Here is a 12,621-nt window from a genome sequence, read left to right on the forward strand (position 1 = left end):
GTGAATAAAATTAACACTGCCAGAAACTACAAGAAGGTCCCGCACCTAACAGGAAATGTGTGTGCGCTACATGTATTTTCTTCCTACACTAAGGAGGTTGCAACTGAGGAATGTGTAAAGAAGCCCTTGGTGCTGGTCCTTTGCTTCTTTCTAGAATGCTCACATAGCAATCGGATTGTCTTTGCCTTCTCTCAAAGAATCAACTGAACCCACCAGAGGTCCTCAATATTAAGCCCTGTCAGGAGAACCCAGAATGCAACTGTTTCTGAGAGGCCTGGTCGGGATCGACAACGTTTTAACCATAAAAGTAAAAGTGTTTTTCTTGGTTAACTCATCATTTGAAGAGCTGTGGAATAATGCAGCACCCTCAAACAGGAGATCAAGAATGTTGTCTTGCATGCCTTGCGCAAAATTCGTGGAGCATACTGAAACTGAGCTGTGCACGTCTGCACCAATGAACATCCCCCTTCATTCCTGCAACAAGATGGTTGACCAAGCCCTCCAGGAAGTCCTGAGCAATAATGGTGTCATCCACCAGACAAGCCAAGATTTGAACATCTTGTGCGTATCTAGCAGCACTTTGCATTGAATTTCAGCCAGCTCCAACCAAAGGCACATGATGGATGAGGCTAATAAATGTCTGGAGAAGGCCTAACTGAATTGTGATGTTGAGTTGCAATATATTTTGTTCCCATGGCATCTAAAAACCGATGCTCTTTACTTGGAGGAAAGGAAGATGACGTAGTGAGCAGAAGAGGCTGAGGAGGACATATCCTTATGAAAGAGTGATTCAGCCACCACCATGAAAGGAGACAAAGGGTGAGCGGCCAGATTTACGCAGTCCACAGGAAACTGCCTTTATCATACCTTGTTTTTTTTTTACTGATAGGAGTGATAGAATTGGACTTCTTCCAAATTATCTCGGCTACCATTTTGAAATGGTACACTAGATCTGTCACTAGATCTAAGGCTGAATACTCCCTGCGACAGCCCTGCCTCTAGGGAGGTTCTATTGGTGCTGCTAAACCCAAAAAGTATGTCACTCTGTAAAGTGTCCAGCGGCTGAGACGCAACTGCCTTTCCGACTAGCTCAGGAGAAATAGTTTTGATAAGTGGAGCATCCGGTTGAGGGAATGGGCCGGTTGCATCGGCAAAGGAGACGGTGGAGTAGCTGGATTAGGCTGAGAAGACGATACTTAATCAAATCTTTCAAATGGGCTGTCATAGGTAGGGCCTTTGAGACCATATTATTGCAATCAGCCTGTGATGTAGAGTCCGCAGCCGGTGTCCAAGTCGATGAATACGCCGGGGTCCAGGCAGCCGGTTGAGAGGAATACCAGTATGGCTGTCCAGGTGTAGTCAACCACGGGTCTGAATATCTGTGAGACCCCCGACGCCAGAGGATACGGAGTCAACCAAGTTAGCATTGCAGATCAATCTACTTGTAGTGTAAAAGAGACCCTCACCATCAGAACTGAGTTTGACTGTGCATTTTTTTTTTTTTTAATTTGTTTATTTATGAAATTTTGACATATAAACAAGTAAATCAATTAATCAGTACAGAACCACAAAATATACATGGAACAGCAAAACAATATCAATTTGACTGTGCATTTGTATATCGACACTGATGCAGAGACAGATATTGTCAAAATTGCACCACATGACTCCTGTCATGTAACCAATTTGAGAATGCAGTGTGTTATACTTTGGAGTGCTAGCAGACCAGAGACCTTTGCTGAAGGTTTTTGACTCTCGGGACAAGACCTAGTAGCTGCTGTGACAAACTTTATCATGGCGCTATGAAGCACATATCCCAGTATCAGTCATTGCAGAGACTGTGTTATGACCAGTGATGGGCTCCTGTGAGACATCTGCGTTAACACCAGTGGTAAGCAACTGGGGCATCAGCACGAGCGCTGGTCACAGCCACTTGGCCTCCGGGCTTCCTCTGAGTAGTAATAAGATAAGACCGAACCCTCAGACACTGCTGCTCCTGGAAAGGAATCACTAGCTCAGGGTGACCATTGACTGGATTGCTTACCTTAATCTCGGACTCCACAAAGCTCCTTACGTTTTTCGAGAGGGAAATTGTGCAAGATCTCTTCTCAGCAGGCGAGACTCTTCTTCAAGTACCGTGGTGCATGAAAACACTGGCAATGCAGGTGTCCTAGTGGTGATCGTGGCCCAAAAACTCCAAAGAGAGGGAGTGAGAGGCCTGCCCAGAGATGTGTGGTGTGCAAAACCCACTCTAGTTCATGCCCAACCTAAACCGGGTAAAGGTAAGGCTGGAGCTTGGTACGGATCGTGAGGAAAAAAGCAAAACAAACAGCAGACCAAAGCGGAGCTGCCGGCCCAGTCCACACAGAAAAAGACACTGACCGTTGTTGCCAGAGAGGAGGATCTAGCGTTTGAGGCTACGCCCCATGTGTTTACTGGCTTAACCACTGTATTGCAAAGTTTTCAGTGAAAGATTATTTGAGCAGCAAAAAGGTGCCAGTGGGACGGGCAACCAATAGTATGTAAGAAAGGGGACGCTCTGGTCTCCGTGAACCTAGCTATATCAGGCCAAAGAAACCCTATTCAGAGACACTGGAAACGAAACCACTCCCTATTACTATATATAGCTGCTCTACTCCGAGACAGATAAAATAACGAATTAATGAGGCATCATAAATCCATAATGTCCGGAGATCCTACTGTCCTAGAAAAGCTGCCGGAATACCTGAATGCCACATCCCCCCCAAAACGCAACCCAGCTAGATTCCCTGGTAGCCCCCATCAATGCGGAAGAGATTATCGAAACCATCAAAACTCTCAAATCCACTGCTCTGGGACCAGACGGCCTCTCCGCAAACTTTTACTAAAAATGCGACAGGATCCTAGCTCCCCAGATGGCCGCATTATTCAACTCCTCCTTATCCACAAAATCAGTCACTAGATCTATGGCCGAATCGATCACAGTTCTCCTACATAAACCCGGGAAGGATCCCGAACTACCTGACTCTTATCGCCCAATTTCACTCCTGAACAACGACGGCAAGATTTTCACCAAAGTACTAGCCAGGAGACTGGGGCCGGTCCTCCCGTGCTTAATCAACCAAGACCAGACAGGGTTTATCCCGGGAAGAGGGACCCATGATAACATCAGGCGAACAATAAATATAATTGAAAGCGCCCACAAAATGAAGGTTCGGATGGCTGTGATCTCATCAGATGCCCACAAAGCCTTCGACCGGGTGGACTGGGGTTACATTCAAGCGGTTCTCGAACACTTTGAATTCGGCCCAAACTTTATCGCATGGGTTATGGCTAATTATCAGGCTCCAACTACACAACTGCGAATCAATGGCAATAGGTCAGGACACATACACATATCTAGGGGCACCAGACAGGGTTGCCTACTATCACACCTGGTCTTCGCCTTGTCCATGGAGCCCTTTGCGGCCAGAATAAGACAGAATGGGAGCATAAAGGGGATAATGGTGGGAGATCAAGAATACAATATCGCATTATACGCAGACAATGTATTAATCACTGCATCAAACATAGCAACATCCCTGGGTGTACAATGGGAGGAAATTGGGGAATTCGGGGCCCTATCAGGATTCAAGGTGAACCTACCCAAGTCCACAGCTATAGTGGTCAATCTTTCCACACAACAAAGAGAATCTCTAACCCCCCTATCACCAATTCCATGGGCCAAAGGTGCAATCGAATATCTTGGGGTTCAAATCACTAAAGACCAAACTCGGCTGTATTCAAGCAACATCCCACAATTAATCGGTGACCTGCAAAACGACCATAAAAAGTGGAAGCAGCATGAAATCTCTTGGTTCGGGCGAATTACTGCCGTAAAAATGAACCTTGTTCCCAGATGGCTGTACCACTGCTCAGCTCTACCAATATATATCCTGGGCCCAGCCCTAAAAGCTCTACAAAAGAAAATACTAGAATTTGTATGGGGGGAACCCAGAATTAATAAAAGCATTATGATGAGGGAGAAAGCACAGGGGGGGGTTGGGAGTGCCAGACATAGCTAGATACACCCTAGCCGCCCAACTATCACACGCATTCTCCTGGGTGCCAGAAACAGATCCCCCGAAATGGAGGTAAAGTGAAGAATTCTGGTGTCTGGTTCCACTACCTGATCTCCCACACCTACCAAAAATAAAGCCACAGGCAAATAGCGGTCCCCTATCAGCCTCTAATGTAACAGTCAATTGCTGGAAAGCCGCAGCTCGGAAACGGGGTGTAAGGAGCACCTTGGGACCCCTGACCCCCGTCTGGAATAACCCCAACTTCTCACTGGGAAGTCCCCCGTGGGATTTCCAAGCCTGGATAGATGGGGGGCTAAGTAAAACCAGCGACTTTTTAGAAGGAGGCTCACCCATCACGTTTGAGAGGTGCAAAATACAATTTGGAGTGGGAAAGATTCCGCTACACCCAAATCAGGCACTGGATGTCCCACAGGATCTCCCAAGAAAAATGCTCTAGAGAACTAACAGCGATGGAGCTCTCCTTAACAACACCAACCAGTAGTGGCAGGACCTATATCATCTATCGTCTCCTAGACAGGTCAGACCCCGCAAAAAAAACGCAAAAAAAGAAAGATATATGCTAGAATGGGAAAAGGACCTAGGGCGAGAAATAGCGGCGGAAGAATGGGGGAAAATATGGGACAGACTACATAGAAGCTCGCAATGCATCACGAAAAAAGGGAAGGGGGTTACTAACTCTGCTATAGATACTATATCTATATAGTATATACTATGTCACCCGACCCAAATTCACAAGGCAAACCCGGATTTCCCTAGTACCTGCTGGCACGGCTGCCCAGTCCCCGGATCATTATTTCACTTGCTTTGGTCTTGTCCAAAGGCAGAGACATATTGGAAAGAAATTTTGAAACATGTTAAATAAATCTCCAGCCTCTCTATACCCTGGGACCCAGGAATTGTTCTGCTGGGCATAACTGGGAACGGGGCATTCCCGATCTCAGGACAAATACCTCATCTATGCACGTACCTACTGCTAGCGGCAAAAATCGCGATGGGTCAATTGTGGAAGGACGAGGGGGGCCCCTCAAAAGCCCTATGGTGGTCCAAATGTTGGGACATGCGGTAGCCGAGAAAATCACTGCAATTCGAATAGGTTCCCTGAACAGAACCTTGAACATACGGGACCCATTCTTGGACTATGCGGCGAAATACCCAGCACTCACAAAGAGACCTCCACTCACCAGATGGCTGCAATGTAGCACACTATTGATGGACCAATCTCACTCAAAACACGCCAAAGACAAGGGGCACACCCGTTTATGAGAAAAATGGACCATCGAGAGTGGCAAGAAGGCCAGCATCAGTCCCCCCCACAACCCACAAACATTCTGAGAGACACTCCACCGTGAAAGAACTCATAATTATTGCATTGTTGTCATTGTTTTATTGCTTTGGTAAAACCAATAAAATATTGATATGGAAAAAAAAAAGAAAGGGGAAACAGGTTTGAGTAGGTCAGATGGAGAAATATGGTAAGAGGAGGCAAAGATAGAGGGAAAGAGACCGAGAGAGAGCGCAAATAGCAGTGAGAGGGGCAGAAATGGGAAAAGGAAAATTAGCAGAGAAATCCTACATTGCACACATTTCTACCTGAGGAAACAAATCTTAAATCCAGCCTAAATCAAATGATTATTGAGCTGCATTCAGCGCTGTATTTTCCTTACATAGGCTCCACTGCCTATAGTTGTCAGAGGGGATGGGGGAGACTACACCGTAATGCCTCTCCAGTGTGGCTTATTTATGAAAATACAGGGAAACTGCCTACACTAATGACTTATCTTTAGTGAAGGTCGTGAAAATCTGTAGTGACGGCAGAAGACATCACTTATGTGCTACCAATGATCCAAAACTGAAAATTCGTTTTCTGCCTGGGCACATTGTGATCACTTAAATGCAAGCTAGAAAAATAAAATCATTTTACACTCCATAGCACTCTTACCCTGAGTTCATTCATCAATTGGTCTCTCTTTGTTTTTAGTTCATTAAGTTCTTTTTCATCCCAACATCTAGCTTTAAATCGCAAGTCACTTGATCCTCCAGAAATAACTCCTGATTTTGAAAATAGAGTTCCATCAAGAGCCACAGTCTGTAAAACCAAAAATATTTAATCCCTCTTTGCATAAAGGACTAACTAAAGAAAGGCATGTGGAAATATCAATACAAAGACATTTATAAAAGGAGCAAGATAAAGAAAAGTATTCACTCAGTAAAGTTACATTATTTTGTCTTCATTAGTTCACACCATCTAGATAACTAGGTCACAAATACATCAACAAGATGAAATGAAAAAACACCTCCAACATCATAGATTGTCATTGTTCAAAAGGGTATCCGTACATAATATCCCCACCAAAAATATCGCCGTAGATATGGCCGTTTGATTCGCCATAGGCGATATTTTTGGGGGGGATATTATGTGGGAGCGGGGGTTTCGGGGTGTCCCCCGCACATTAAAAAAGGAGGTGGGGGTTGAGGGTGTGTCCCCCGCAGGATCCATGTGTGAATTTCGCAGCAAAAATATGGTGATATTTTTGTATCGCAATATTTTTGCGGCGGAATTAACACATTGAACCTTCAAAAGTCAATGACTATATTTTTCTGGGGAAAAAAGAACAAGTTACTCACCTTAGTAACTAAGTACTCAATCATAATCCCTTTTCCTCCATACTGTATGGGCGTCCCCGTACAGGGTCGAATTGGAGTCTTTTGCCCTGTAAAAAACAGGGCTTCCCATTTAAGGGATTTCATTTAAGCACGCATAGGCGCGAGGATAGGCGTGATCGTGCATGTCGACCCCGCCCCACAGCACTGCAACTCAGTCCCCACTGATGCACGTTGGTAACGACAGACCTATCTATACATTTTAACCTTGACGGGGAGAGAAGGAGAGGCGTATGGAGGAAAGGGGACTATGGACTAGACGTACATTAGTAATGTCCCGTCCTTTTTCCTCCATACTGTATGGGCGATTCTAATGCGGCCACAAATTTAGGGATGTACCAACAGTCACTGTGTGACAAGCATGGAATCAAGAGAGGCACAGACACGCAATATAGTTTCAAAACCTTTATTTAATGAATCAGGATGGGATCTATCTGGCCCTATCGCTATGGCATTATTTATTGCCCTACCTAAATAAACTAAGGATCGTTATAGTCATTGTGTCCAAATCAAAAAATCTGTGTCCAAACCTATGCTTGCCCTCACAACTAAGAGACAACTATAGTGAAGTCTTAGTTACTTGTAACTATTTCTCCAGCATTGGTATCTTTCATAGATTCAGATACTTGAATATTCCCCGTCGTCAGACAGGTAATTCTCAGTGATTTAAAATAATTAAATATATGCATTATTTCCATATAAAAAATAAATGGAGATTGTCCATTATGCCCAATGGGGCATTCACTTGTGCAGCCCCTCCACCTCACTTTGGTCCTTTATGACCCTAACCAATGTGGTGGCAGGGCTTAAGCTCCGCCCCAGGCAGCCATCCTCTGATTTTTCACTGCAGTCTAACAGATGGAGGGAATCTTCCAGCTCTCTTGAGCTTTTCGTTTTTCTAACCTTAGCTGTTTCAAGCTATTTTTCAAAATATATCCTATTTTGATCTCCTTATCAAGTACTACTGGTTGTGTTTTTCTGGGACCAGAAAACACTACATGTCGACCTATTTTCGTCGAGTGAAAGAATGCTTCACACCATGGCTGAGGAGATACCAACTGCCAAAAAAAAAAAAAGACTTCCCTGTTCAGGGACTGCACCAGATGCAAGAAGAAACTTGTTTGTATGAGGGACCCTCATGAGCAGTTTATCTACTGCCTATACCCTCATGAGATCCACAAGTGTGACATTTGCAAGACCTTCACCAACAAAACCTTGCAGGAGAGGCACAGGAGACTTTTACTACACCTCAAGTCTAAGTGCCACTCCTCTGATGAGTAATCTGTCAAGACAGTCGCTGTAAAATCTATAAAACCATCTGAGAGGCAAACTTCAAAGAGAAGAGCCTCTACAGTGGAAAGGAGCACTTCCTCATCTCATAAAAGCAAAAGAAAGGTTAAGATGACTTTCCTCGCACCTTCTCTGGGCTCTGGGGATGAGAAAAAACATCATTCAGAGGAAAAAAACTACCTCTAAAGGTAAGGAGGTGTTTTCTAAAAACTTGTTGGTTGGGGGGGGGGGCAATCTTCCACGAAACCGCCATCTACGAGCGGCACCAGTGATAACAGTGATAAGGGCTCGTCAACAAAGCAGACGATTACTTTTCACACCTCGTTCGACGAGTAAGTCCCCATCATCGAAATAGTCATCCACGAAGCAATTGTCCACGAAGCCAAGGGTTCATCACTCGTCGCAGAGGATCATAGAACAATGTCCTTAAGTAGGTTAGATCTTGACGATGAAGAAGAAAACAGCCACAAAAGCTGGGGCATAATGATGTCGGATGAAGAAAGAGGCGAATGAGAGGGTTCAAAGGGAGGGCCGCATGCAGATTTTCAAGGGAATCGAGAGTGGATAAAGGGGTAACAGGGTCAGATTTAGAAGACCCCACAGAAAAATTGGTGTCCTCCAATTGATGTTCCATAACTTAACATTGGGTCCTCCAGGGGTTCGTAAAGATCTTTTGACACACCACAGCCCATTTTAGCATTGAAGTATCCCCCAACCCCCAAATTTGTCAATTTTGGGGGTACCTTGAATCAGCCCTACATTTATCAACAAATTCCTTAATTTTAGGCAATTTTTCCCTCTTGATCTTGTTATGGCTATTATAGAAGTTTAAAACATTGAACCCTTTGACGTCAGATGTATTAACGTATTGGGATCACACTGAAGGTATTGATTGTAATGTATTGAAATGATGAATTGTTTTTGAATCCAATTGTGAGTTTTTACAATTCCCCAACAAGAGTCGGAACTGGTAAAGTTTGTACACATCGAGAGCATAAACAGTGTATGGCCTTCCAGATGAGAAAAAAATTGGATAGAGTCCCACCGGAGTGTTGTTGTTATTTAGCCCGGGTATAGGTCGGACGCTACACACATCCACTTTAGAAAGAGTGATCCGGAGTCTCTCGTTTGTTGAGTTTTTGCTGCACAGCTAAGCCTGGAGACTTGGCAGCTAATTTAGAATCCTTCAATTTCTTCAAGTACTCATCAGCCTTTGGGCCAAGCAGGTGCTCACCGACGAAAGCCATGTCCAATAGCTTAGTTTGGACATTTGACGAGAAACCTGAACTGAGCACGTAGGCTGACCACCTCAGTAAAGTGGATGACCCCACTGCCCGGTCCATGCAATCTCCGCTGTCCAGGCCCTACTGCAGAGTTTGGCAAGCCACCTGTTAGGCAGAATCCTGTGCAGTGCCCTTAGGGACCACTACACACAATTAAAACTACAAGTGGTAATACAAGTTCACCTTTGGTACAAGCCTGTACTACTATGTTAAAGTGGTAGCAGTAGCGGAGCAGCCAGGCTTATCTCAAGAGTATATGAGCAGTAGCAGAGATTACACAAAGGAATCACAATTACTGTGACTCAAGCAAACACTGACTCAAGGTTTCAGGTAAAAAATATAAGTATATTTATTTTTAAACCGTTTGTTATAAACACAACACTTCTATTAATTCAAAACCACATGTAAAAGACGCTACAACCAACCAATTCACTTGGTATAGTATAACTCAAGGTAAGTACCCTATGTTTTAACGGACCGGTGTTGTGAAACAAAAGACGTTACCGGGAATACATATGCGATCACTTTTTGACAGTAATGACAGTTTGGTCTTACTAAAGATACGCGTATCCGCGGCACGAAAAGTTACCGGGGAAAAAACACACTTAAAACCCGTGTTAACCAGAGAGTTGGGGGTGAAAATCATAGGCAATACTTTTGTCAGGGCAGACAGAATCAGAGAACACTCATTGACAGAAATTCAAGAGTCAATAGGCCGGAACCAGTGTCAAGTGGAACCGGGTCCCTGTTGTCGAGGATCACAGAGTCGGACAGTTCAAGATTCAACGTAGCCAGGAGTACTTAGATATTGTCAACAGAGGAAGCAAAAGTTATAAGGAGGGAAGATAAGGGTAAGCCTTGGAGGAGGAGAAAAGGGATTCACCCTAGCTCCTCGAAGCAGAACACAGTATTTTATTCAAAGAAGAGCTGGTGCCACGGCAGTTGTTCCTGGTAGTTTCCTGCAGACCCACAGATCCTGGAGCTTTGGCAAGAAGGAAGAAGCCCGCCAAACGACAGTGAACAAAGAAGGCAAACCTGGTTTGCCGCGCAAAGTAAAACACAAGAAGGACTTTAACAAAAATAAATGGCGAATAAACCCGACCGGAGCCAAAAGAAAAAGCATTTGGTGAAGCGGGTTTATGTTTGAGGCTAATATAATAGCCTAAAAACAATGCCACGTTTATATAGTATAAACGCGGTAGAAAAGTTAGGGCAGATACCACTGCCACCAGCCAAGTCTAAATGTTAAAAGAGCAAAACAATGCTCTAGGAGGTACAGATAAAAAGGGCTAAGAAGTAACCCTTTCCAATACTCCATGTAAGATGGGGTGTACTGGATCTGTGGTCAAAGGACTATGTAAAGTTAATGGCAACTTTACCCTTTTCTGGGGGACAGTAATCAGCCCCAGAAATGGAGTCGGTGGGAAGTCTAAAAGAAGGTGCTGTGTAACACACAAAAGAAGGGGGGCTACTGAAGTGGTGTACTCCAGAGCCCACAATCACAAAAACAGATGAAATACACATGGCAAAACATGGGTAAGAGTGGGAGAAAAGCTCACACTCTTACCAAGTGAAATAAATAACTCCAGAAATCCAGCAAAGCTGCTGAGGGACTCACTAGTTAAGGGAAATTAGCCATTGAATGATAATTCTCCCTAACACCAACTCTTTGTAGTCATCAACTATTTGCAGAAAACAATCCCTCATCTCACGAACTGGGATGTGTTCTGCTGCCTCGATATAAGTCTCCACAGCCCGCGGGAGTACTTTGCAAACGCACAGGGTGCATTGCCTGCCTTCACGGTCATACGGCCTGAGGTGAAAATCTGTGTAGCTAGGGCATATTCAATTGTCTTAATTCCCCATCTGTCTGCAAATTAGAATAAGATGAGGCCGGCCTGGAGCGCACTGTGGTGGCTTGCACAACTAGACCTTCTGGTGGTGGGAGAGGAAAGAAAGGGCAGCTCCCCTCCACCCGCTTATATATTTTTGGTAAGCTTCGAATCCACAGCTGGAGTGAAGCAAGGTCTCAGCCACAGTGTAGCAATGGGGTCTGCAATGGCAGCATTAAAAGACAATGGCCTCTCCATTTGTGGGCCTTTATCAAGGATGTTGGTGGGCTCATAGTCTGACAGGGGCTTTGCAGGTATGCTCAAAGCCAAGGCCTCAACCCCCCTCTCAACAGTCCTTGGGTTTTGAGCATTAGGGTGTCCATATGAAGCGGTCTGCTGCATATCAAGGTCAGAAGATGTGCCCAAATCACTTGCGCAATTGAGCCCTTCAGGAACGGAAACCAAATCCACCTGGTCGGCAAAATGATAATGTCCACTAGCTCCTTCACCCATTGGGCCCAAAGCCAAAAGGCACTTGATTCTCCAAGTCAGCGGAAATTGTCCAAATGGTGTCCAAAAATGTTGAGCGAGAATCAGGGACAATGGAAGTGTTGACTGTCAGCAGTGACGTCAATGGCGTCGTTACCACCAGGCCTAATGGTGCCGGTAACTCAGAGCACTACAGCCAGTTTCTTGATAGTCGTGGTCGAGCACAAGGGCGTGAGACCCAACTTGGCAACCTTGATACCACAACCTCAGGGAGCAACTGGTGCTGTGGGAGCTTGCAGCATCAAAACCAGAGTTGTACCAGCTGTGGGCATCTTAAACATTAGAGGCATTTGCTCCCTGAAAGCCTCCCATTCTGCTTTCGACGCGCCTCGGTTTTGGGCAGGTGTTATCGCGTTCTTCTGACAATTAAGAGTCGTGTCTGCATCACGGGTGTCGCTCCTTATGGGAAGATGAGGACAATGAACAGATTTTGGAATTTGACCGTTTCTTAGCCCTTTTGTGATGCTGGTCCTCTTTTTCAGACCCTCAGTTTTCTGCCCAGACGACCTGGCGGCCATAGAAGCTGGGGATTTTGACAGGGGTCGCCCGATCGCTAGTTTTCCTGATCGCTCCCTCAGCGACTTGGGATTGGTTTGCTGACAAGAGTCGCAATCCTCGAGATCATGATTTTACTGAGGTACCAAACGCAGATGCCCTGTGGGACTGTGATCAACATCTTGGAGTTGCAGTCTTGGCAACGCTTGAACACAGACTTATTAGGAGTGGACAGATTGCCAAAATTCCATTGAATATGACAATGTCAAATTTAAAATTTTTCTCACAATAATCATTCCCAAAAGTAGCATGCTGAGCGTGCAGAAAAAGGGGAACTGAGGTATGGGGCCTAGTAACATAGAATATAGAGGCTGATGTGCGGTCCTGAGCCGACGAGTGGCATGGTTGAGTCAAGAGGGATCGACGGTCGAGTCGTACTGTGCCCCTTCG

General features: G+C 45.0%; 1 protein-coding gene across 1 annotated transcript in view; it reads right to left on the bottom strand.

Annotated features, from left to right (window-relative positions):
- SMC1B (structural maintenance of chromosomes 1B) overlaps nt 1–12,621 on the bottom strand; it is a 2,377,846-nt gene that overhangs the window by 1,241,257 nt on the left and 1,123,968 nt on the right. Inside the window, exon 12 of the mRNA XM_069627687.1 lies at nt 6,001–6,147. Coding sequence (XP_069483788.1) covers nt 6,001–6,147 — 147 coding nt within the window. The remainder of the gene's footprint in view (nt 1–6,000; nt 6,148–12,621) is intronic.

Source organism: Ambystoma mexicanum, chromosome 12 (assembly GCF_040938575.1).
Source record: "Ambystoma mexicanum isolate Mex_15411 chromosome 12, UKY_AmexF1_1, whole genome shotgun sequence".
NCBI lineage: Eukaryota > Metazoa > Chordata > Amphibia > Caudata > Ambystomatidae > Ambystoma > Ambystoma mexicanum.